Source organism: Sminthopsis crassicaudata, chromosome 4, assembly GCF_048593235.1.
Source record: "Sminthopsis crassicaudata isolate SCR6 chromosome 4, ASM4859323v1, whole genome shotgun sequence".
Lineage (NCBI taxonomy): Eukaryota > Metazoa > Chordata > Mammalia > Dasyuromorphia > Dasyuridae > Sminthopsis > Sminthopsis crassicaudata.
Window position 1 is genome coordinate 399,747,138 of NC_133620.1, and position 25,974 is coordinate 399,773,111.

Below are 25,974 nucleotides of genomic sequence, written 5' to 3' on the forward strand. Positions count from 1 at the left end.
ATTAACTTTCTACAGGTAATTTTTGATGTAACTACAAGAAAAATTTCAAAAACATGAAGAACCGTGGCAATATCACTGAGACAAAGATTTACTTTCAAAGTAATTACTTTGAAAGGCATCATTTATTTGGGTGCAGAAAATAGTCTTACCATATATTATATAAAATATATACATATACAACATACATAATTACGTACAATTTCCAATACATATCAGTAAAATGAGTAAAATCTATATTTTATGTAATATCAATTTGTAAAAAAAAAAAAAAAAAAAATACAAGTAAAATTTCATTTTAAGACAATTTACCTGGCCTGCAAATTCACTGTTAGAACCAGTTGAAATAAGTACACCATTTTTGTCCCTTTGAAAACCACTGTGAGACCAATATGCCAAATCAAAAGTAAAAGTTTTTATATGTTCTGGGTTCTTGGGATCATGTATAATAGTGGTGGTCCCAGATTGCATTGAAATCACACATCTGCTTCCTGCATTCTTCTCTCGCTAGAAGCAAATGAGAAAGAATCTTAGAATAATTACTTATAGCCTTTGTCTAATTTATATTTACTTGTAGCTTTTAATGCAATATGCCTGAAATCATTGTAAGTTGTAGTTATTAAACATTTAAGCTTCTTTTTCTAAAGATGCATTCTTCTTTCCTATTATGCTGTCTTAGAAAGGTTTTGTCTTGCTTTATGAATTCTTAACATAAGTGACCCAGATAACTGTTAGAATTACCAGATGAGAACTCAGGTTGTCTGGACAGTGACAAGGTGAGAACTCCCTTTAATCCTAACAGATAACATCTGCTTCTATCACACAAATTAGGGATATTAATGGTGAGGCAGCATCTTTAGCCTACTATTACAATTTGAAAACAAAAATCACAGAATTTTAGAATTGGAAGGGATCTCAAGAAAATCTATTTCAACTGGATTAAGAATTCCCTCCATACAACACATGAAAATTTATGAGTCAGATTTTCTTTGAAGGGCCCTAGTAAAAGGAAAAGATTTCCTAAAATCATTTGGATAGCTCCATCTCTTTATTTTGGTTTCTTTTTAACTTTAAAATGTCTTATTGTTCTTTCTACCCAAGTTTAGTTTGGCATGAACATTATAACATTATCTTTCTTCTATATGACTGCCTTCACACTTGAACATATATATAGTTATCACATTACTCTCTCCCAATCCCCCATGACTTTTTTTGGGCTAAACTTCCCTAATTCTTTCAATCTATTCTCACATGGCATAAATCTCAGGTTCTTCATCTTTGTCATTCTTTTCTGAATACTAAAATTAACCAAAGTCCTCCCTTAATGTGGCATTCAGAAATGAACCTATTCCAATTATCTGACCAAAATAGAATAAAGAGTAGAGGGATTATTATCAGTTTTCTATCCATGTCTATCAGCCCCAAATCACATTAGATTTACTGGCTGCCACATCAAATAACTGACATTGAGCTTTTAATCCACTAAAACCATTTGTAGAAAAAATGATAAACTACTTACACTCATATTGAATGTTTTTTTAAAAATCCCTATTCAATTAGTATTAGATTTTATGCTTGCTGTCAAGATCTTTTTTGGATCATGGCTCTTGTCATCCACTGGGTTAGCTATTTTCCACTTAGTTTTACAATCAGACAGCTGTAATTTACTGCCTCCTGAAGCCAATGACCACCATGTATCCTCAGGTGATCTTTCATCTAAATACTACTTAAAACTGACTGCTTCTTAGATCAGCCACATTCTGGGTGTTAATCATAGACATTTATTAAAAATGTTAAATAACACAAGATCAAAAACAGATATTGCTAAGTTATATACTTTTAAGATTTGAAAAGGGTTTTTTTTAACATTGCATAGACTATATATGTATTGTCCCTATTTTATAGATGAGGAAAATGATGCTCAAGAGATTTATTCCATTGACTCACCCCTGTAGCTTTGGGCTCTAATTGATGAGCTTTCACAGTCACATCTCAGGCCCAGGCCACTACTTCCCAGACTTTTCCTTAGTGTTTTGATTAAGAGAATCAATATGTACAAAGTAATGGTAGGGACAAAAACTTGTGTAGTTAAGACTGATCTAACCAATATAATCAAGCCAACTTTCTCCAAACTTCCTTCTTGTACCTATTAAAAAATGTAGAAGAGATTGGGGGCAGACATTGAGGTAGCAAAATACTAAATGTTTTAATATTTAACATCCACTCCATTTAAATAAGATTTATTGTAGTCCAAGATTACCTTTAATGACAAGAACTTTTCAATACTTTTGGGTATGGAAGGGCAGAATTAATCTTCAATTAGCAAAAACAAAGATGATAATCATTAACTTGTGATTTACTTAGATTCTTAAAATATCATTTAAAACAGGGGTCTCTTTTACCTTTTTATATCCTTGTACAGCAGTGCCTAGTACACAGTAGGTGTTTAAATGTTTACTGATACAATTATAATTAAATCATTTTAAAAATCTGTAAATGAGGTGAAATGGTATACAGCCAACTTAAATGAAGACAAACTAATTTCCAACTCCTGTCTGCCACACATACTGGCTCTGGGTGTCTCTGAACAAATCTCAGCCTCTCAATGCTGCAGGCAATTCTATGTAAGCTATGAAAATACACTAGTAGAGGAAGGTTCCTCACTCAGACTTACTGAATAATAATCAACATTTCAAACAGAATTTCAAAGCACTTAATATGGTAGTGGACAGTTTATTGGACTCAGGAGTCAAGAAAGAGCTTGGTTTTAATGCTGCACTCACCAACTGCTTGACCTTGTTCCTGTTTCCTTTATCTACAAATGTGTACAATAGTACTCTGTCCACAGGCTTGCCCTAAGGATCAAATGTGATAAATGCTCTCCACCTTTTAGTGTTACATAAATATGACTTGCCACCATCTTAACATTTGATTTTCACAACTCAAAGCAATGAAGAAAAAGGCTGTGGACCTTAATCAAAGTTACAGACATTACTTGCTTAAGAAAGGCTCCAAAAGCAAGTCTTGATTTAAGTCCAGTTCTTTTAAAGATGATGCAGAATGGTCAGAGAAATTTAGTACTAGGTAACTTCTTGGTTTAACTGTTTAGAATTACTGTTCAGTTTTAATCTTTTTCATTTTCCTAGATTGTTTCTTTGAATGTTGATACATCTCTCATTGAGGTTTATCCCTTATGACAAAGGAAGGGGAGGGAAGCAGAGATTAAAAAAAACAAACCGCAAAAACCACTAATCAATACATTAAAAAAAAAAAAAAAGTCTTAATATGAATACAACAATATGAAAACAAAACAGAAACTGAATGGTGTGAAATTATACTATTTTTGACTTTGAAAAGTTATGTTCGTTACTTCTCATAATAATCAAAGATTCTTTACAATAGTAGGTCAAAGTGACAAGGTATCATATGATTACTGAGCAAATTGGTATTAATAACAAAATGTAGTTTTATGCAAAAAAAGCTGTAACAACTTTTATTTTTAATGTACTTACACAAACAGATGTTCCAGGTAGGTTAAAAACTTGACAAATTCTCATGTCAAAACAACATTTTCTAAGGATAGTCTTGAAATTTTTGAAAAATATGTTAAATTGTGATTTGTTAAAAGAATGAAAGTTAAAGTTGGTTATTGAATGTGTATGATCCATTTCTGGACTGAAAAAAAAGTATGGAAAGAAATTTTTGCTCCACAATTTTATTCCAATATAAATCCTACTTTAACATATGGGAAAGGATATCTTGAAATATTTTCTTTACATCCAAAAAAATTGCCATGATTGACATAAATCATTTCCTAGTATGTTATTTTTTCTAGTGAAATATATTTGTATTTAAATAAATAACAAAATCACAAAATTGGAGAGTACCCCAGCTGTCATCTGATTCAAATTATATCTGAAATAACCCCCCCCAGATGGAAACCTGAAAAATGTTCATTCAGCTTCTGCTTGAAGTCCTCCAAGAACAAGGAACTTACTTCCCTGAAGGTAAGCACATTTTATTTTTTAACAAATCTAATTCTTAACAAATTTTACCTATACCACTAAGTAAGTCTAATTGATACTTCCTGGAATAAGCTACTCAGAATGTATTTAAACAGGTCTAGACCATTCAAATAGTTTAAAGAGAAGGAAGATTTCTGCTATTAAGTCAAAATCAGTCTGAAATTTTTGGTTGGCACAAAGTACTTACCTGATTGAAAGGCCGAACTCGAACTGCAACTTTTATACTGTCCATGCTTGGCAATTCCATTATATTTTCTTTCTTTTTATGTTATTTGGGAGAAAAGTAATTAGGAAAAGCACTCCTAATTTACACTAACCCAACCTGGTACTAAAATGTCTGCCAACTTTCTAGATGATTAATTTTTAATTAAGTCATTATAAACTATCAATTACCTGCTATAAATTATTTTTAGGCAATCTTCTATAACCCTAGTTTATTCATGAATTCTGAGCCACCACCAATTAAAACTTTGTTCAGATACATTCCATATAGGATTTTTAAAAAGTACTTCATTATCTGTACTCTCTGAATCAAGTCAACATTTTCTAGCACCTATTATATTTATCAGCACCACTCTACTTCTCCTGAATAAAGGGCTAAAAAATACTATGCCTCTGCAGCTCAGCAAGAACAGACAATATAAGCAGAGCACAGAGACAATGAAACAATTATTTATATTCCTCATAATACTTAGCACAACGCTAGGAATAAAATACAGTATTTAATGAATTGTAACTGTAAAGTGGGGAAAAATTATTTCAAACCTCTGCCCCATGCCCTTCTTTGTGTTCTTGTGGGAAATGCTAGTATCAGTGAACTAGCTAATTCAGTAAAGATAAATAGATTGTAAATATTAAAGCATTTGAAAATGTAACGTCTAAAGTATGATGAACTGGACATGTCACAATATTTGCTAAGTATAATATTTCTTAGGGAATCGAGTATGTTAGATAATAAAAGGCACTCCCTTCCCCCTTCAACACTATTCATACTTTAAAATCAAAAGGTATATAAATAATTTACTAATGACCTTTTTAACTGTTTAATACAATGGCCTCAGCTTCATCCTTAGTGAATCAGAAAATCAACTTACCCCTAAACTAAACCAATAGTTCATATCATCCTCATTTAAGAGAAATTTAAGTTCATGAATAAAAGAATTATTTTCAGAGCAAATACTATTAGCCCATAAAACCATAACAGAAATACACATTCAACTTTTGTCAAAAATTTGACATATTGTGAAGTATACAGTTTATTTAACATTCCAATAATAAGCTGTATTTACATATTATATAAATGTATGAAGTCTTAATATAAAATAGAAAAAACTGCATGTGACTGAAGGAATCACACTCCATATGGAGTTACTTTACTTATTGAAGACCATTTATTTATGAAAATTTACAATAATTTATATAAATTATTTTTTTCCAAATTAGATGATTTTTAAGAATCCACACAATTCTGATGACTTTACAAACCGGGGGTATACATTAAAAACTTGAAAAAAAAAAAAAAAACAAAAAACATTATAGCATTTTCCTGCGTAAAACTTGCTTTGGAAAGGAAGACAGTTTCTTTCTGTTCCTTCCATGAGTTTTTTCCGTAGTTTCTGTAGTCCTTCTTGGTTTGCTCTTGGGTGTTTCAACTGGGGTTGCCAAGGGAGAAATCAACTTTATTTCCACAGGAGGAGGCGACCAAGAACCTTCTTTTTCTGTGGTTCTGTGAAGAGGAAGAGGAGAAAAATATACTAAGGTAAAATAAATACAATAGTTATTGGGAAAACTTTAAAAAAAAATTCTGGATTTTTTTGCATGGTGATCATTACACTGAACTTACATTTTGTTTCCTTTATTTTTATTAGTTAATACTATCATACATGCCAAGATTTTCTGATTTTGCAATCTGCAAGCAATTAGCAGTACTTGTTTTGAACCCAGAGCTGAAGAGTGTTTCTTAGAATAGGCCTAACAAATTTTTGACAGGAGGAAAATTTATTTTGAATTATTTTGCCTGATTTTATTTATAAATATCTACATAGCATCTGAATATTTCCCATAGGTATAAATTCATATATTAGAAATATGATCATAGGAAAGTAAACATCTTAGAAAAAGGCACTAAGGATGAAAGGTATCAATATGGAGATTTGATACGACCAGATGGCGAGTTGTATGTTACTGAAGCATGGTTAAGGGATATGACAAAGAGGTTGGGGGGCAACAAAATGAGCAGTAGTAGACTAGGAGTCAGTAAGACTTGAGGCCCAATTTCTGTATCAGCATTTACTAGCTATGTGATCCTAGGTTAGTCATTTAACTATTCTATGCCTGTTTCCTCATTTGCAAAATAGCTATCATAATAGCACCCTCCACCCCCACTGTAGTGAGAAAGTGATATAAATGAGACAGCATATAAAGTATTTTACAAATCTTTAAGTGTGACTATAAATGCTAGATATTTATTTCTCAATAGCCTACTGAAATGGCTTTAAAAATTCAGTCATTACATATATGGAAAAAGACACTGCTCAAACATTTTCCAACTAAAGATTGTGTTTCTTGGGGAAAAAGTGAAAATCAAACAGTTTGTTTTGTTAAAGGCATAAATTTAAAAATGACCAGGCTTAATAGATAATTCATGGATGAATATGCAGAGTCAAAAAGACTTTATGGCCACAGATCTTTACACAAGAGTTGTATAAAACTCTGAATGAATTAATGCAAAACAGAGAAGAATCAGGAAAACAAGTTCTATAATTACAACATTTATTATAAATGAAAACTCTGAAATTGAGACTTCAACTCTGAACAATGCAATGACCAATCATTACTCCAGAAGCCTGATGACTAAAGCTGAAGATAGTCAAGGCTATGGTAGAGCAAATTATGAGCAAATAATTAGTGGATTTGTGTATACATTCAGTCTGTTGTATTTTTGATCCAGCAACTACATTAGATGTATACCCCCAAAGAAGTAAAAAACAAAAAGTGAAAATCATAGCAGTACTTCCTGAGTTAGCAAAAAAAAAAAAGCCAAACAGAAAATTGAAAAATTATTGAAAAACAACTCCTCCCACCATTTACTTTGATATTTATTAATACATGAATTATGTTGTAGGCCCTTCCTTTTAACTCTGAATCTATTTCATTCTGCTGCCCTTAAAAATTTTATGGATCAATTCTATTTACAATGACATTAATTATGAATTAATTGGACTTCCCTCCAACATATTCTACTATACTCTTATTCCCAACTGCTCTATTTCAAAGTCAATTTACATTACATTACATTACAATTTACAAAAGAAAGGGGGAGATGTTAGGATTACTAGGTAAGAACTCAGGTTGTCTGGACAGTGACAAGGTGAGAATTCAGGTTGTCTGGACAATTACAAGGTGAGAACTCAGGTTCATTTAGAACAGAATAGGTCTGTTCCTATTGCCCTCCCCAACCTTTAATTACCTACTCCAGGCCCTGCTCTTTAGTTCTTCAACTACCTCTTTTTTGAATTTTCCCTTTCTGATTCAATACCCAAATGTGTGCTTTATGACTATTTCTTCCCTGGATCTACTCTATTAAATTGTCTCTTCCTGTTCCAGCCCATTTTCTTGATGTGTTTAATGTATTTGTATACAACATAATGTGTGTATGTTTCTAATTGTCCTTTGTATAATTCAGAACATAGTTCTGTTTTTTAAGAATCTCATTATCCTCATCCCTTCTTTCATTTTTGTATATCCTAACGAACTCTTAATGAAATTGTTAATTATTAATAACTAATAAAACTTTGTTCCTCTTCATTTCTCCAAGCTAAATTTTTTTAATTACCGGATTTTTGTCCTTCTGTGACATTTGAAGCCAGTGGAGCCCTGAAAGGACAAGTCTTTCTTTTTATGCCATTTAGAAATCAAGCATTTGAATTGACAAGAATTTGAGGCCAATCCAAATGCTCAAAAACCTATCCTATTTGTTGAATTTCAAAAATTCATTTTGTAAAAGTCTTATTTAAAATTAATAAGTTCAGTTGTATATATACAGAATAAAAGAGACATGACTCAATGGTTCATATAAAAAAGAAAATCAGGCTAAAAATTCAGTGTGAGTTAGTGGTATACTTATCAAATAAACCAAAGTTTGAAATTACGTACTATATATGCACTGTCCAACATAAGTGCTGCTGTATTTTCTCACATTTTACAGAATCTGGAATATTTTGCTCTGGGGAACTAAAGTTTTAAGAGAAAACGAAAATGATAGTGTCTAGTAGGAAAACTAGAATAGTGGAAAAATCTCTAAATATGCTATATGAAGATTAGTGGGAATTTTTTAATGAGAAAATATGTAATTTGTTACATCCACGAGGATATAACAGCTAACTCCTTACCCCTTGCATTACTAAGAATATGCTAATAAAATAACACCATATAATCATAATGCTAATATTATTATTCCCCTTTAAATAAACATCTACTATGTACCAGGTACTGCTATGTTCTGGGGATTCAAAGAAAAACGAAAGAGTTGCTAGTTCAAATAAATAGCAGAATGAGCATAGAGCTGTTGTTTTATATTCTGTAAATAATAATGATATAATAGAGGATGGCTTTCAGGAATTCACATTAGGTTTGTCAACAAAAAATTCTCATACAGATACCCAAAATTATACAGTCTAATTTTAATGAAAAGAGATGCTGAAAATTTTTCCATACTTGCTTGCTTTTGTTTTTGTTGTCCTGATTCGTTTTACTTTTTGCTTTTCCGTGGTTTCTACTGATTTGGGGTCATTTTCAACTGGTAATTCCTTTGGATTAAAAAATTTAAAAAGTGAGCTTAAACCACTGTAAGTACATTTATCACACATTATGAAAACTAACAAGAAAAACTAAATGACAATTACTTTTTTAATATCATTACATTCTCTCAACTATTAGGAATTGCCAAGATATTTGGCACAAAGGGCAAAATTTTCAAATAAAAAGTGAGGCAGCTTTTGTGTTTTTAATATACATGCATGTGATTGCCACTTAAAATTGCCATTGGGGATATGCCTCAAAGGGGGAAAAGTGTATTTTGAAGGATGAAAATCAGCAACAATGTAATTCTTACCAGTTCTTTTACAATCCGTGAAAGTTCAGATGCCTGTTTCCGTGTGGTCCTCAAAGTCGGGGGTGAGAAGACAAACTGAGAGGACAAATCTGAAACTAGGCCCTTCAACTGTACAGTGGTTTCTATTTTTTGAGCTTAAAAAAAAAAAAATCACAAATACACAGTTAAATTTAAGTGCAAAAAACTATGAATAGAAAAAAAAAAAAGTTTAGTGCAAATGATGTCATAAAGCTGCAAGCACCTCCTTCTATACCTTAAGCTAGCATTTATCCAAAAGTGTATTACATTTTAAATCATTGTCATAAAAGCGGTGTTGGACGGAAGAGTGCAGCAGTGGGAATAATTCCAGGAGGCAGTGTGTGATATAGTGGAAAAAACACTATATATGGAGCCAGAAAACCTGGTTTAAAACCTGATCTATATTACAAATTATTACCTGCATGATCTGAGACAAATCCCCTGAACTTTCTGGGCCTCAGTCACCTTATCTGTAAAAAGAAGGGTTGGACCAAAGGATTTCCAAGAACCCTATTTCCAAATCTACAATTTTCTTTTCTAAAGTCATTTCAATTTGACTTAATCTAGATGAGTAAGAGTTTATAATGTTTCAGATAGCTAGAAAGCCGTTTAAATGTTCTATTGTTGTTATACTCTTCTCTGTCCCTGAATTTAAGTTAATAGCATTAACATTATTCATCCATGTATATTATCTGATTTATGCCTTCATGGGAATAAAGCTAGATAAATGTTTTGACATAAAGTTTAAAACCTTTATAGCTCACTTTGGACTTTACACTGTAATTTAGTTAAAAGATAAGCAGAGAAATGATGATGTTAACAAAGGGGCTAAGTAATCAAGAGATATAAACGTGTCTCAAAGAAGCTAAAATCAAGACTTATTATGGAGAAATCAAAATGGAATAATTGAGAACCAGATCTCTTTTGTACCTATATACAGACATTGTTATTGAAGAATCTGATTTGTTGTCTTTTCCCTTCTAGTCATGAAAGAGATCTCCGAGATTAATACAAGTATTTCAGAAGGATGTTCATTTATACACCTGTGAAAGAAAATTCTTAAATATCCATCGTGATCATTTTGTAATGCTGAGGTGAGTTTTGACATCACCCCCATGTATTTTGCTTTTAAAAATACTCAGATTTAAAAACAAAACAAACATCCCCCACAAATAGTAAAACGACAACTCAGGTCTTAGAAGGCCAAATTTTCTTTCTTTTACTAATCTAGTACTCATGACAATAAAAACTGGATATTTATTAAAACCAACAAAACTAGTATGAAACAACATAGGCTTTTATAGTACAAAATTCATGTTTTAAAGAATGCAAATAACTTTATTTTACATAAAGCGCTTAGATTTACTTCTGATTTTACATAAAACTCTCAGATTTCTTCTATGGCTCTCTATAACAACTCCCTTCTTTTATTATTTCAAGTTTACTCAAGAGATGTATTTTAGAAATCACATAAAGATGACATTGCCCTAGAAAAACATCAACAGTTACTTTTTTCTCCCAATAGAAATTAGCTTTGTGTCTGTGCCAAATTTAACAGATATCGTCAATATTTGTTGCCTTTTGCACCAAAAATCTGGTTTTGCCTTAAATAAAAACTCATTGACCATTGGATAACATATCTGAATTTAATTTACTGAATCAAAATAAGGAAATAAACTAAATTTCATCATAAACACTACCTTGATAAATCAGAATACACATAAAAACCATTGGACATTTAATAATTTTTGTTCTTTAAACATTTCCTAAGTGGAAGCAACTGTACTTTCCATCATACTTTAGCAAGAACAAATTTAGCTAATTACCCTAAAAGCTCTCTTCTACATCCACTATGGAACATAACTCTGACATTCAAAAGAGAACTTACATCGTATGTATATGGGGACCACAGAATTTAAACAATCTGCTTGAAATTTTTTTTGACTCTTCTATCTGATATATAAGGTAGCAAACAATTATACTAATTTAAATTGTTTAATTAATTAAACAATTAATTTTTTCTACACAAATATACCACCACATGTCATATATAGTAAGTGCATCACAGAGCTTAAGATAGTCTCTTTAAATTTTAAGAGTTAAGACTAGGGCCTGAGTAATGTCCTTTAACTCACTGATCATGTATGTGTTTTTTCACTATCACATTTTAAAATCAAATTTACTACTAAGGTATTAGTACCTTAGTATACTACTAAGGTGTAGTAGTATAAGTATTTACTACTAAAGTATCAGTTTGGATAGTAAATTTATGCCACATACAAAAGGTTATCTACTTTAAAATGTTAAGTATCCTTAATAGGATTGGCAATGTTACAAAAATCAACTTCCAGATACTAGTTGATCAAAAAGCAAACAAGACTATTTTTTGGAAAGGAAAAATAGTGGTATAATTACCTCTCAAAATTTTTAAATTGGGGGATATAAAAAAACAAAATTTTTCTAAGCCTATAGAAAAGAACATTTTTGAAGTACTGTCATTGGAGAGGTTAAAAGTAGTTCTCAGGAGTTTTGAGACTAGTGTTTTTGAGGGAAAAACTAATTATATAACTTAATTAGGAATATACAGGAAGTAATGAACAAAGCTCAATAACTCACTTTAAGAGAGAAAGGGAAAAAAAAGAAAGGTGAGACTAGGGCCATCGGAATTAATCAAGATAAAAATATGCTGGTTAGGGCATGAAATAATATAATTAGTAAAAAATTAATAACACCGTGGAAATATATACACAAAACTATTTGTTGAGTTAAAATATATTTAACGTCCTTAGTGAAGAAATGTACAGAAATGGTACCTAGCATAAATCATTTGGGAACACAATATATAAAAACCCAGTGATTTGAAAAAAAAAGTAACCTTTAAATAAGTAAAGAAATAAACCACAAGCACTAAAAGGAAATGAAACCAATTTTTAAAAAGTATAATCATTCTTAAATAATAAATTTTAGTTTTCATACAGTTAAGTCTTAAAAAAATAATCCTATGCATGAAGGCTTATTTTAAGCTTTAGACTCTGAATGGAATTTATTTTGGTCTGATATCAAAAAAAAATGTGTACCTCTTGTCTTCCGTGTAACTTTTGAAACAGGTGAAGAAAATAAAAAAGACTCAGTTTGGGGGTCAGAAAAGTTAGGGAAAATAATTGTCTTGCTGGATCTAGTCCTTGTATTACGAGAAGAGTTGGTCAATCCATTATCAGTATGCAGTATTTCTTTGCTTTTGGAGTCTTTGAGTATAATTTCTTCATCTGTGCTTCCTTCTGGTACTGAAGGAAGTTTATTTTTTCTTCTTTGATTTTCAGTCACTTTTGTCAATTTTTTCTTAGAACTCAATGGTGTAGTCGGTCCTTCATCTGGTGATAAAGGATTATTTTCTAAAGTTAGTTTTCCTAGATTATTATTACCAGTTTTACCTGAGGTAATTCTTGTAGATCTTCTTGGGGTAAGAGGAGTTTGTTTCATCTCAGTACTAATTTCTTGAATATCTTTATCCTCTGATGGATTTATTCTTTTTGGTCTGCCCCTTTTCTTAGGTGTAACTGGTTTCTTGAACTCTGTTTCAAAAGTCAATTCAGATAAATCAAGTTTAGAATGCTCTGGAGATAATGAGATGTTATTCATTTTCCTTCTGCTTCTCCCACTCTGTTGGATAGGATGCTTCTCTTCATTGGCTACAACATCTTGATGAGGACCAACATTTTCAGAGAGTTCCATATCAACACTTTTCAATTTCTTCCTACTTCTGCCAGGACTGACTGCTAATTTAGACTTCTCGTCATTTAATAATTCACTACTTTCTGGCTCCTCTACAGATTTTTTTGTTCTTCTCAAAGTTCTTCTTGTAACAGTAACTTCTTTACTATAGGGAGTTTCTTCATTTGATGATTCAGAAAGCTGAGACGATTTCATTCTTAATTCTCTCCGTGAAGTTGTGGAGTCTTGTAATTCCTGTTCAATAGCAATTTTTAATGTATCCAGATTAACATTTTTTTTCCTTCCTCTCCTAGGAGTAACAGAATCCTGGGATACTTTCTGAGAATCTGCTTCAATTTCAGCAAAGGCACTTTCAGATATCTCAGATTTTTCTTTTGTTTTCCTGGTACTTCTTTTTATAGCAGAAAGTTCTAGTATTTCAGGTGTTGGAATGTCTGCAGATTTTTCCTCAGGTATTGATCTGGACTTAAGATTTTTGATGCTTTGTCCTCTTGTTCGTGTTCTGGAAGGTGTTATGTCAACAATGCCTTGGCTATCTAACTCTAGACTTGTTTCCTTTTCTGTCTTGGTGGAACGCATTACCCTTTGAGTTATTAAAGGCATGGTTTCAAGGATAGTTTGTTCCACTGCATCTGAAGCAAATTCTTTACTCCTTGTGTCTTTAATGACATCTAGTAAATTTTCAGCAATAGCTACTTTAATAGGTTCTGGCACATATGGTAATGTCTCCACAACATTTTGGGACTCTTGATCATTTATTCTGACAGATGCCAAGCCTTCAAAATGCCCATGTTTATCACTGTCATTTTCTTTTTCAGCTGCTATATTAGCTGACACATCAGATGTGACACAATCTCCTGTTTCAACTTCTCCTTCTTCACCTTCCAATATCAAGGTAAAGTTGCTCTGAGCCACAAAAAGTTCTCCATCCACTTCAGCCATATCACACTCAGCAGAGTCTTTATTATCAGGTAAGCCACAAGTGAACTGTTGTTCAATGGTATCAAAGTTATATTGAAGGTTTAGAGTTCTTGAAGGATACAACTCATTCAATGAAAGTGTCCCAGTCTCTTCTCCTGATGCCATGGTTTCAACTTTTTCATGTTCAATCACCTAAAATATATTAAAATATAAAATCTGTTAAGAAACATTTCCACAAATGAACTCATTTCAAAGACTTAACAAGAGTCTTGGAATCAGTTTTACCCTAACTTTTTAATCACAAATTAGATAATGAGATAAATGATATAAGAGATACACCTTACAAAACACGTAATCATGGGAATTTGCACTTTTCAGTCAATAAAGCTAAATAGGAAAAATTTTGTTTCAGCAGCTGGACAGATTGTTTCCTTTAGAAAAAATAGCTTCAGTTTCTAAAATTTTGTAATAATAGTTGTGAGGAGAACGAAGAGCACTTAAAATACTACTGAAAGGGGTTAAAAAGTAAAAGGTAAAGGTAGAGGAAGAGAATCTTAGGGAAAATAAAGTACTTAATTTCGTTCACTTAATCAATATTTAATTAAGCTCATACAAACTAAGTTTTGGGAAAAATACAAATAGTATATAAGATAAGGTCACTGCCTTCATGGAGCTGATAAATTAGAAAAGCTATCCATATACAAAAGACTGTAACATATAATATGAACATAAGGGGTATAAAGGACTATGTGAGGTCTCAGTGGAGGAAAGAGAAAATATTATTTTAAAATAATCCCCATATGACTTAACTATTCATACTTTCTAAATAGAATGATTCCCATAAGGTTGAAGAAGAGTTCACCTACATAAGCTCCCTTGGGCTAGCCTCAATCCTCTTCCCTTTGGCTGGGACTGCATAAACCATGAAATTCCTAAGGCTTTCAAGTTGAGTACCTCTCTTCTAGGGGTTTGGTGGAAGAAGGAATGGTCCTTGCATTTACCTTTTGGTAAGGGAAGGGGAGAAAAAGGAGGAAGTAGAAACAATAGAGATCTCCTGACCAAGTAGGTAGAACATTATTAGCCATCGCTGAGAACATAGCAAGTTTCCCATTTCCCAAACATTCAGTTAGAATAATAGAATGGCAATTCTTAGAAATTCTTAGAAATAAAATTTCTCTCCCATTCATGCCATCACCACAATTCATCATTAACATTTCAATTTCAACTTGAAGAAATTGGGATTCAGGTATACTTTTTGTTAAGGAGTAAAATACAACTAAGTGCTATGGATTTGGCTATTCAGGATACCATGAAAGTAAGCTGACAAGTCATTTTAAAAAAGAGCTAAAACATCACAAATGCATAGTTTTTAATAGAACAAAAAATAAAATAAAATAAAATAAAATAAAAAAGGCTTTCATTTGAAATGCTTTATACCCGCATGTGATTGATGTCACTACTGCCCCCCTGAAAAAAGATTGACTGTAGGATTCCAAAAACTAAAAAATCACAACAACAAAAAAAATAATAAATAAAAAAATAAAAAAAACTCTCAAAAGCTTCTTAGTATAAATAAATTCAATTATATCTGAATATTTTAGTAGAATAAAATAAATTTTTAAAAAATCATTCTGAATTCTTTTCTCTTGTATATAGTCACTAACTGTTTAAGATTATATCTAAAAATCTTATGTTAAATGGAAACCCAGAAACAAACTTCTTCACAGATGACAAATTTGTTATTGGATAACCTCTTAATTCTCATAAAAACAGAAACACACTCCCTCATCAATAGTACAAATTATCAAAACTAAGATGGAAAAAATGGACAGATCCAACTGACCTCATATAGATAGTTCAAAATGTGGGAAACATTTTCTTACATGAATTTCTTGAGATTCACTGTCAGAACTGTCAGAAACTGATGGTTTTTCTTCTGGTAAATTAGCATTTTCTTTTGGTGCATCAACCTCTATTTCATAATCTTCCTTTAAATCTAAGGCTATTTCTTGTTTGAATGTATTTTCAAAGATGTTGGTTGTAGGAATTTCAGAGGTAACAGGCCCAGAACTTTCATTGACATGCAGAACACTCAGCACAGCTGAAAGACAGTGATAATCATTAATTATCTAATTTGATGAATATGAAATTGAGAAGAAGAAAATTTACTGGTGTTCAACTTATTTTAAAAACTATTACATAATCCTCAAGAGTAGGCTAGTTTTATGAATTCTTTAATGATAAAATAAAAAAACTTATTTTCTATCACTGACAAGACTGGAATACCAATTGTTTAATTGCTCACATTTCATTTCTTCCTAAACAAAGCACATAAGCTGAAATGTATTTTGCATTTTTTCTTTCAGGTACGACTTTTGATTAAAACAAATACCTTTCTTGATTCAAACAATAACACGACTTGTGAACTAAGGAACTCAAATGCCTATCCTTTAACCAGTCATTAACCAGAACTGATGAAGTTCATTTAACAGGTCACTTTTGGTAAATGGATATCCTGATGTAAATAGTATCATGTCACAAAATGTTTACTCCAGACTGGTTTTTTCCCTTTGGCCAACAAAACAAAAAAAAAAAACCTGGCTCATTTTCTGATGCAAGAGAGCATACAACTAACTATTAAGAAAAAATAGTCTTTTGTCCCATGTTTATGTAAATATCAGTGGTACCTCATCACTCTTCATATTACTTTTTTCTTATTCTTAACTTCTTCTCTTTTTCCAAAACTACTGCTGATAGGCATTATCAGTCTTACCCTTGCTATTGGTACTCAATGCAAAAAAGCTTGTTAAATTTTTGTCCTAAGGTTACATTTTTACTTTCATACCTCTTTATGGATAAAATCAGTTTCTTAGAGTTTTAAAAAATCTGTACAGCTATAAATGACTAAGTCATGGCCTAACTGTGATTAGCAGCTCAGGTAGCTTTACCAGCTGTGAATTAATGAACTTGCCACTTCTTTTTTGAATATCATGCAGCAGCAATGTCTACAAGTACCATGCCAAAATATTGTCCACCAAATGCTATGACTAATATTGTGGGAGCAGAAAGAAATAACCAACGACACTTTTTAAAAGAGTGTACATATTCTTCTTACTTTGCCTACCTTCAACTAAAAAGAGAACGGATAGAAAAAGAAAAAACATTTCTACTACTGTTCTTACTCTCCTCTGCTCATTTCTTATCCCAAAGAACATAAAAGCTTTATTTCCAGTCAATACTAGAATATATCTGACTAAACTTTTAGAGTATTATAAACTGCACAATACATACATTCATTATTTGCTCCTGCTATTCCAACTGCAGTAGTACATATTTCATCAGATAATTGCTTTTCATCCAAAAGTGGCAACTTGGGCTCCTGGGTGAAGATTTCCCTTTTGAAACAGAATCATAGTACTGGGTTAAAATGTTCAAAACATGTGTTTATGGATTTACGTGGTTTTTGTTAATTCTATGTTTATGATTAAAAAAAAAAAAAAAAAAAAAACCAAGAATCAAAACATATTAGAGATGCTGAAAGTTTAAATGATCAAGACCTTCATTTAATAAACTGCGGATACAAAAAATAAAATAATTTCAATTAATATTATTATGAACTGTAGGAGCTATATACATTTTCCTCTCTCTCTACAACATTTTCCTTCACTCGTTTTCTCTTACTTCACTATGTGTTTACCTATTAACATCAGTTGTTCCTGTATTTTCAAATAAAACAACATAGTCAATAGTAATAAAAAGTAAATTCTTTTTTACTCAATAAATAACCTTAAGCTACTAGGTTCCATATACTGTGTTAGGTACTGAGAATGCAAGTATAAAAAATGAAATAAAAGGTAATAACATTTTAAAACCCCATTACGGAACATGCAAAAAAGCTGACATGCATTAAGGTTCTGATTTAAATGGTTACATATTTATTCATTCCTAGAAATCCGTGGCAAATTTCTAGATAGATTCAACAGATTCAACAACTGTTTATTAAACACCCTGCACAAAGCACTGTGGGAGTGGGGAATAAAGAATGAGTACATGGTCCCTATTAATTAATATCAGTGGAAAAGGTTTTGGATAGGTAGTCATGAGGACCTAGAGCAAAATACACTTAGATCAATCTATGCGACTTTTAAAATGAAAGCTAGATATATAACTTACTCCTAAATCTGTGATACTCTGAACATAATGAGAGGTAAACTTAGAACAAAGAAGATAAGCAATGGTCTTAAGGGTTATTCTAAGAGCTGCATTTGAGTTGCAGTTTGACCACTCAACCTTGGACAAGTTGCTGAATCTCAGTATTTATATTATTTCAGTACAACAGAGAATACTAGCACCAACCACACCAGTATATCATCTTTTTAGATGTTCAACAATAGTATTTTAAAATATTTTTACCTTTTATTCCTGTATCTTCATTCATATTTAAACTATCTTTTAACATTAAAGCTCTGTATGATCTGGCATATCATTAAGAATGTTGCACTGACCAATGTAATTTTGCCTCATTTTATATTATTGCAACATCACGAAAATCCATTTTTATATCACTACACATTTAGTTTATGAAACTGTTCTCTACAACATACTGTTTTCTGGGATGCAATTTACAAAATTAGTCAAGGTATTGATGGCGAATAATGCAATGTCATATACAGATATGAATGAAATAGATTATCAGAAGTAAAAACAACAACAACATACAATCAGTACTATAAAAGTATCTAGATGGGATGGATTAGAACAGAAGACTGTATTTCTGGGGTAAATGAGCGTCAAGTATGAACAGATCTAGAGGACATTCTAGATTGAGAGAATACTATTACCAAGAACTAAAAGACAGGATAAAGATGTTGTCCTACCAGGTTAGAGTGGAAGGTTTTCCTTGGGGAATGGTGGGAGATAAGGAAATATAGTAACTGAGGGGCTGAGAGTTGTAAATATTAATCTGAAAAGTTGAGACAGGAGAGAGACATAACACACACACTTTATTTTAAGAAAAGCAATATGGTATCATTATACTAGATGGATCTGAATTACATGCATGGCCATCACAACCTTACTGTAAAAACCAGATGACCAAGGCCTGCTATAGGCTGAGAGCAGAGATCTTTTGATGATCATATATGACCATAGATTTAGTGCAGAAACAAGAAAATGGTATTTACACACATATATTATATCTAGGTTATATTGTAACACATGTAAAATTAATGGGATTACCTGTCATCAGGGGGAGGGAGTGGAGGGAGGGAGGGGATAATTTGGAAAAATGAATTAAAAAAAAAAAAAGAAAAGAAAAGAAAAAAAGATTTAGTGCAGAAAAAAGGTCATGAAAAGCCAACTAGTCTAAGCCTCTTAAAGAGAAGGAAATTTAGGCCCAGGGAGATATACTGACTTGCCCATTTTCAAAACTGTAATAAGAGACAAAGGAGGGAATTGAATAGCAAATCCTCTAACAATAATCCACTATTTTTTTTCCTTTACAAACATCTCTTCTGTTCTGCCTCTTCTATTCCTTAACTAGAATGAGTTAGACAATGCAAGTTTAGAATGGCGCAATGGATAGAGTGCGGGGATTGAAGTCAGGAAGACTCATTCCAAGTTCAAATTTGGCCCTCAGACACTTACTAGCTGTGTGACCTTAGGAAAGTCACTTGATCCTGTTTGTCTCAGTTTCTTCATCTGTAAAATGAGCAGGAGAAGGAAATAGCAAACCGTTCCAGTATCTCTGCCACAATAATCTCAAATGGGGTAATGAAGAGTCAAAGTATAGACAGAGTGATGGTGCTACAATCAGCAATACTAGGACCAAATTGTATCTTTGGCTTACTAGGTGTGCTATCCTGAACAAATCAGTTAGCTGATTCTCAAGTAAATATGGAGCACATATTTACTAAGTCAAATAAATTGCTAGTCTATCTAGGAAGAACAAGTTCTCATAATCTTCACCTTATGGCATCACAGAGCTTTTGTTATTTATATATTAATATCTGAATCTACTGGTTGCTAAAGGGAATTCCCACAGATATTTCCTGTATTAGCATATAAGCAAAGAAAATGAGGAAATCATATAATGGATTTTAAATGACCTATAAACGGACTATCAGAACTATCTGCCTTAGTTATTTCTTGTCCTTAGCATGAATAAGTGATTCTTCACAATAACAAAGTTTCATGAAACATAAAAATATTTAACAAAAAAGATCTGTTTACCTTATAATAGCTATGAAAGCAGTTTTTCACTAGCTATTAGGCTTCATGAATAGTTACTATGTTACAATTTTTTTTAAGTCCAAAAGATTTTAAACTTATTTAATGAGTCACTCAATTCAATACACAATAAAAACAAATTACAGTACCGAGCAGTAAGACAATTTTGATAATCTTGTGCTGTTAACTGTAATGTGTATTTTTGATCTTGAAGTAACAGTTTAGGTCCCACCTCTTCCACAAAGCCTTCCCCAGCTACTCCAATTCATACTGATCTTTCTTCTGTGAACTCCTGAAGCACACAATTGAGCACATTATTATAGATGAGATGAAACTATTTAATAACAATACTGATTTTCATGTATGCCTTGGGGAATTAATATCACTACTTTTGGTGTTCCAGGAACTATTATTTTACCTTCTTTAATTATTATGGAGCATCTACTAAATCTTGTACTGACCTGTTTTCCCTGCAATATTGCTAAAAGAATAAAAATTCTATATTTTATTTTGTCCCCTGAAGAATTTATGGAAAGTGAAAGGAGATGGTAGTCAGTTTCAGGAAGAGGCAAACAATACATGTGAATTCTTAATCTATCAGCCTGAATCAAAACAAAAACCAAAAGACTTCCCCATAAAACCTATCAATTAAAGAATGGGGTTAACAAATTCCCCTATATAGGTGGATAAGCTTATACTTATTCACATATTAGGTTGTCCAGAGAATCTATTTAACATTTAGTTGAAAAAATGAAAAGAATTTTAATTTGGAAAGAAGATGAAGATAATTTTGGAGCCTTTATTGAGGGATTACTGGGAATCAGAGATACAAAGTGGCATGAAAAAAATATATAAGAAGAGTAGATATATCTGGCCACTACCCACCATTTGTTTCCAAAACAAAATAGCTAGCTACAGTTCTAAATTTTTTCTGTTTGGTCATCCTTATCGTTTCTATTTCTTAACAATATTAATCTTTTAAAAACTGAAGTACAAGGACTTCATGCATAACAGAATTCTGCTATCATATAAGATGCATTTAAAAATGTCTATTTTACATCACAAATCCTGTTGGATCACATCAGCCATTTTTTCCTGGCACCATACTATATACTGTATTCTCCACAGTACGGGGAGCCATATGAACTTTCTGGGAAAGAACACTGGCAACAATAGTGGGGCTAATTCTTGTATATGCAGTACAAATGTGATCATGCTTCCTATACTGGTATACTATTTGGACCTACATTCTACTCCATAGAATGTACAGTACTCAATAGAACTCAATTGAAGTCCTTCTCTGAGTCAAGAGAAGAGAGAAGAAATGAAGAGACTAAAAATTAGGGACTGCTTTTGGAAAGAAAACTTTTCCTCCAACTAAACAAATCTACCTAAAGAAAATTTACTACAATCAAAATGAAGATCTCAAAGATCTAAATAAAACATACCGGAAGCAAACATTTCATTTAAAAATTTCCCTCTTTTAGTGGCTTGATGTTTTTTGTTTTTGATATTGTGTATCAACTGAGGTTAAATAAAACTTGCCTGGGATCACACAGCTGTTAAGTGTCTGGGATCACACAGTGTTAAGTGTCTGAGGCAGCATTTGAATTCATATCTTCCTGACTCCAGAGGTGCTCTATCCACTGAACCATCTTAGATGCCCCTTGGTTTGTTTTTTACAATATTTATTTTTCTCCAAAAAACTTACCTTTCCTGCTCTGATAAGGCACAAGGTGAAGATTCAGAAACTTGAACAAAGCTTGGGGGATTTAATTCTGAAATTTCAGCTATTGGAACTGAGGTCAATTTGTTTTCATCCTCTTTCAAAACACCTGTAAGTTACAAATGGTGAATAGTTACCTATCTTCTACCACTTGTTTATGCTAAAAGTTTAGTTTAAATTTCTTTGGAAAGACAATATAATGTAATCACACAACAATATATCAGAAATTAAGAAGCTTTGATTATAGTCCTGCTTGTTACTAAATTTATTTGAAAAATCATTTCATCTTTTTGAATTCATTTCCCTTATTTGTAGGATGAACCAATTAGGTTTTAACAGGATAGTAAAGATCCTTTTCCAGCAGGAACTTTCTATGCTTTTCAAAATGGAAATTTTTAATTTGCAACTGTGATACTACCTCATAATATGTCATTTTATATGATTTCATTTTCTAGATACTAAAACTTCTAGTCCTTTTTCCTTTTAAAAAAAGGAAAGTCTTAAATACAATGAACATTGAATTTAACTTTTTTAATGATTTACTGTAATCAGAACTATAATAAGGTTTGGAAGACTGACCCTTCAAATTAAATAATTGTAGACTTACTGTAGTTACTTTCCTTTTCTTCCGTTGCTTTAGAGGTAACAAAACAGAGCTGTTATTTCTTGTTACTTCAAACAGCTTTTACTTAATTTCTGATTTGCTGCTTTTAATCTTCCACTTTAACCTAACATTTGTTAGAACTATGAGATCATAAATACCATGTAGTATTTTATGCAAAATGCTATGGTTACATACATCACCAGATTGTGCTTCTTGCTCAAATTCTTCAGCAATGGGGGGGAAGAATTTCCCTAAATCTATTAATATATATTAATAAAGTTTTCTTTTGAACTTGAATTTAATGGGCAAAGATTTCTATATTGTATAGAGAAGTCAATAGATTAAACAACATACCAATTTGCTCTTCTATCTCTGAAGATAGTACTTTTGGCCCAGGACCTTCTTTGTCAGCCTCTTCCTTCTGTATTTCTAAATTACCAGTTAAGTCAGCTGAAGTGCTTGCTGGCTTAGAAAAAATGAAAATAACATCATCATCATCATCATCTTCTTCATCATCATTCATCTTCATCATCATTCTTCATCATCAACTTCTTCATCTTCATCATCATCATCATCTTCAATGTCATCTGGCAATGGAGCAATCTCATACCCAAGTGGTCTGGGGAAAACTGCTGTTCTCGGTAGTCATTTCTAATTTCTCCGTGTTTTCTATGGGTGAATTCTGTGTTAATTCAATTGTCTCTTCTTGATCCTCTTTTTGTCCACTAGGGACCAAAGGTGAAGTCTTATTTTTGCTCTTTAGGCCACACAGTCTCTGAATGAACTCACATTTATGCAAAGGTGAGGGTACAAACAATTTTGCTTTATTGTCTTCTGTAACCTTTTAAATTGAAAAAGAAATTTTTAAAGGAGTTAAATTTCAAGTAAAAATAATGTCAGTCAAAGCTACATAAAATTGTCTGATGATTAGTTAACTTTACCTGGGTACCAGTAGTATGGTGCTTCCCCTAATTTAGCCCTTTTCACTACTATGTGGTTACTGTTCCTACTTTTCTGCCTTCTAAAAATCTATCTGCCTCTCATTTGCACTTAGGGTTGTCCAAAAAAGCAATGACTTATAAACCCAAAACAGGAATTTTAATATTGGAATCTTCCAAAAAGTGAGATATTTTTGAATATGTGAACTTCAAATCACACTACAATGCAAACTATCTATTGAAGAGATCAGAAATGGTATGCTTATATAATTTAGAAAGATAACCACTGAAAGAGTTGTGGAGAAAATTTTCTGGATGTACAGAGAAAAGACAGTCTAATCTGCAAGAAACTCTTTTTACTGGCTGCTGTTTTTTGAGAAGGGGAGTTGGGTAAAATTTAAGAGTGTTAATAGGCATTTTAAAAAATACTGCATTTTATAACATGCTGAATAATTTCTGGAAAATCAAAATTAATGCATCAAACCTAATAAGTTGTTCAGTGAGAAAGCCTTTTTCCAACAGATAAACTGTCAAAGATTTCAAATAAACAATTTTTTTAAAAACTGCAAATTACGAATAGCCACTGTGCTTCAGGTCACTAATAAGAGACATTAAAATACAACAACCTTTACATTCTGCAAATTGGCAAAAAAGACAAAAGACAGAAATAGTTAATGTTGGAGGTGATGTGAGAAAATAGGAACATTAGTGCACTATTGGTAGAGCTGTGAATCAATTGTGAGTATTATTGTATCATGAAAACAAAGCAACTAAAATGTTCCTAAGTTTTGCCCCAAAGATTTCAGCACTAAGCTTGTAACACAAATAGGTTTCCAAACATATACCAAATTTATAGCAGCACTTTTTATGACAATAAAGAACTAGACATAAAGTGCAAGGCCCATTAATTGGGGAATGGCTAAGCAAACTGTGGTACATCATTATGATGACAATATGCAGAGGATAGAAAACCCCACTATAAAGGTGGGAAGGTCCATGAGTGTGGTATATTGTCTGTGTTTTAGACTTTTTGATGTATTGGTTGAATATGCTGATTTCTTTCTTTCTTTCTTTTTTTAAATATTATTTACAAATTTATAAAAACAAATGGTATGGTTCTAAGGAGAGTAAGGAGCAATTACATTAATACACTAGCAATTACATTAATATAATTTGTCTAAAACAACAATAACTACTGAGAGACTGTAAATAAAGAACCAGATCGACACATTCTGACTCACTCTAGATTCATTCTCTCAATACTTTAGGCAATTCATCAAGATTTTTATGAGTTGTAAAATCAGTTATTTTGATTTGGCAGAGTTTTCTCATCAGAGAATTTCCTATGTCAAAAAAATCACAAGTTTAATCCCTATCAATAAATTATCATGCAAAAGCATGCAATTAAAGTGAAATTCATATCAATTCTTCTCTCTGCTTATAAAAAACCGGCTCCAAAGCAAAATCATCTTTTCTTTCCAGTAGAATAGCCCAGAAACCAAGTTCCATTCCTAATTTACCAGGTCATAAATGTACTTCCTAAGAAAAAAAAGCAACAGGACCAGATGGATTTACAAGAAAATTCTACCAAACATCTAAAGATCAACTAATTTTAATAGTAAATAATTATTTGGAATGATAGGCAAAGGAGTTCTCTATCAATTCCTTTTGTCTTTTCTAAAGCAGAAAGAAGAAAACTAGAGTAAGAAAATTATAGACCAATATCACTAATTAATGCTGAATTAAATACTGAATAATGCTGAATAAAAATACTAGCTAGGAGATTACTATAATATATCACACAAAGATTATATATTGTTACCAAGTGAAATTCATACTAGAATTGCAGGGCTGGTTCAATATAAGGAAAACCACTAACATAATTGATTTTTATGAATAACAAAAGAAATAAAAAAATCCTATGATTATATCAGTAGATACACAAAAAGTGTTAGTTCAAATACAATACTCAAACATTTGAAAATAAAATAATGAAGGGAAAGAAGACAGACAATTAAGTTGGAGGCATGAATATAACTTTTACAGGATAATAAAAAAGGAAGTCAAATAATCATTTATACATTTTTTATCACCACTACTTTAACTTTTAACTACTTTAAAACTACTGTTTTTAACTACTCTACAGATCTATAAGGGAAATACTAAATAAAATACAATACATAACTTATAATTACCTCCACCAAACTTACTCCAGTATTCCATTTTGCAGTTACATCTTCTTCCATGAAAGAGATCCTAGTTTCTTTTGCACGTGGAATAGGGGTTTCAGATCTTCCAGGGGATCCAGAAGGAGATGCTAAAGGTGTTGTACGAAGACTAGATCTTAAGATGGAATGAGGAGTAAACTCAGGAAATCCAGCAGCAGAAATAGATGTAGCCAAAGCTTTAGCTCTCTGTAAAAAAAAAAAAAAAAAAAAATCACTGTTAAACCCCACTTTTTAAAAATCCATTTTCATAAATATATAAGGAAAAGCACTCAGTTCAAACCAAATAATTTAATTAAAATAATTAATCAAAAAGTTCTAACTCTAAAATATTTCTGAATAAAAAAACTGTTACCTGTATCATCATCTTATTGGCATTGCTAATAATACGAGGATTATAATATAATATACATATAAATGTAATAAATGAAGTCAACAAAACGTGTG

The 25,974-nt window shown here is 31.7% G+C and overlaps 2 protein-coding genes across 2 annotated transcripts in view; both read right to left on the reverse strand.

Moving 5' to 3' along the window:
• Positions 1–4,274, reverse strand: part of LOC141539591 (kinesin-like protein KIF28) — a 60,196-nt gene extending 55,922 nt beyond the window's left edge. Inside the window, exons 1-2 of the mRNA XM_074262582.1 lie at positions 4,210–4,274; positions 310–504 (exon numbers count right to left, since the gene is read on the reverse strand). Coding sequence (XP_074118683.1) covers positions 310–504; positions 4,210–4,269 — 255 coding nt within the window. The 5' untranslated portion in view covers positions 4,270–4,274. The remainder of the gene's footprint in view (positions 1–309; positions 505–4,209) is intronic.
• A 1,116-nt stretch (positions 4,275–5,390) lies between these two features.
• AHCTF1 (AT-hook containing transcription factor 1) overlaps positions 5,391–25,974 on the reverse strand; it is a 104,033-nt gene continuing 83,449 nt past the window's right edge. The window contains 12 exon segments of the mRNA XM_074262581.1: positions 5,391–5,748; positions 8,739–8,830; positions 9,136–9,269; positions 12,231–13,998; positions 15,690–15,907; positions 17,098–17,201; positions 21,746–21,869; positions 22,719–22,882; positions 22,884–22,897; positions 22,899–22,977; positions 22,979–23,205; positions 25,498–25,716. Coding sequence (XP_074118682.1) covers positions 5,556–5,748; positions 8,739–8,830; positions 9,136–9,269; positions 12,231–13,998; positions 15,690–15,907; positions 17,098–17,201; positions 21,746–21,869; positions 22,719–22,882; positions 22,884–22,897; positions 22,899–22,977; positions 22,979–23,205; positions 25,498–25,716 — 3,336 coding nt within the window. The 3' untranslated portion in view covers positions 5,391–5,555.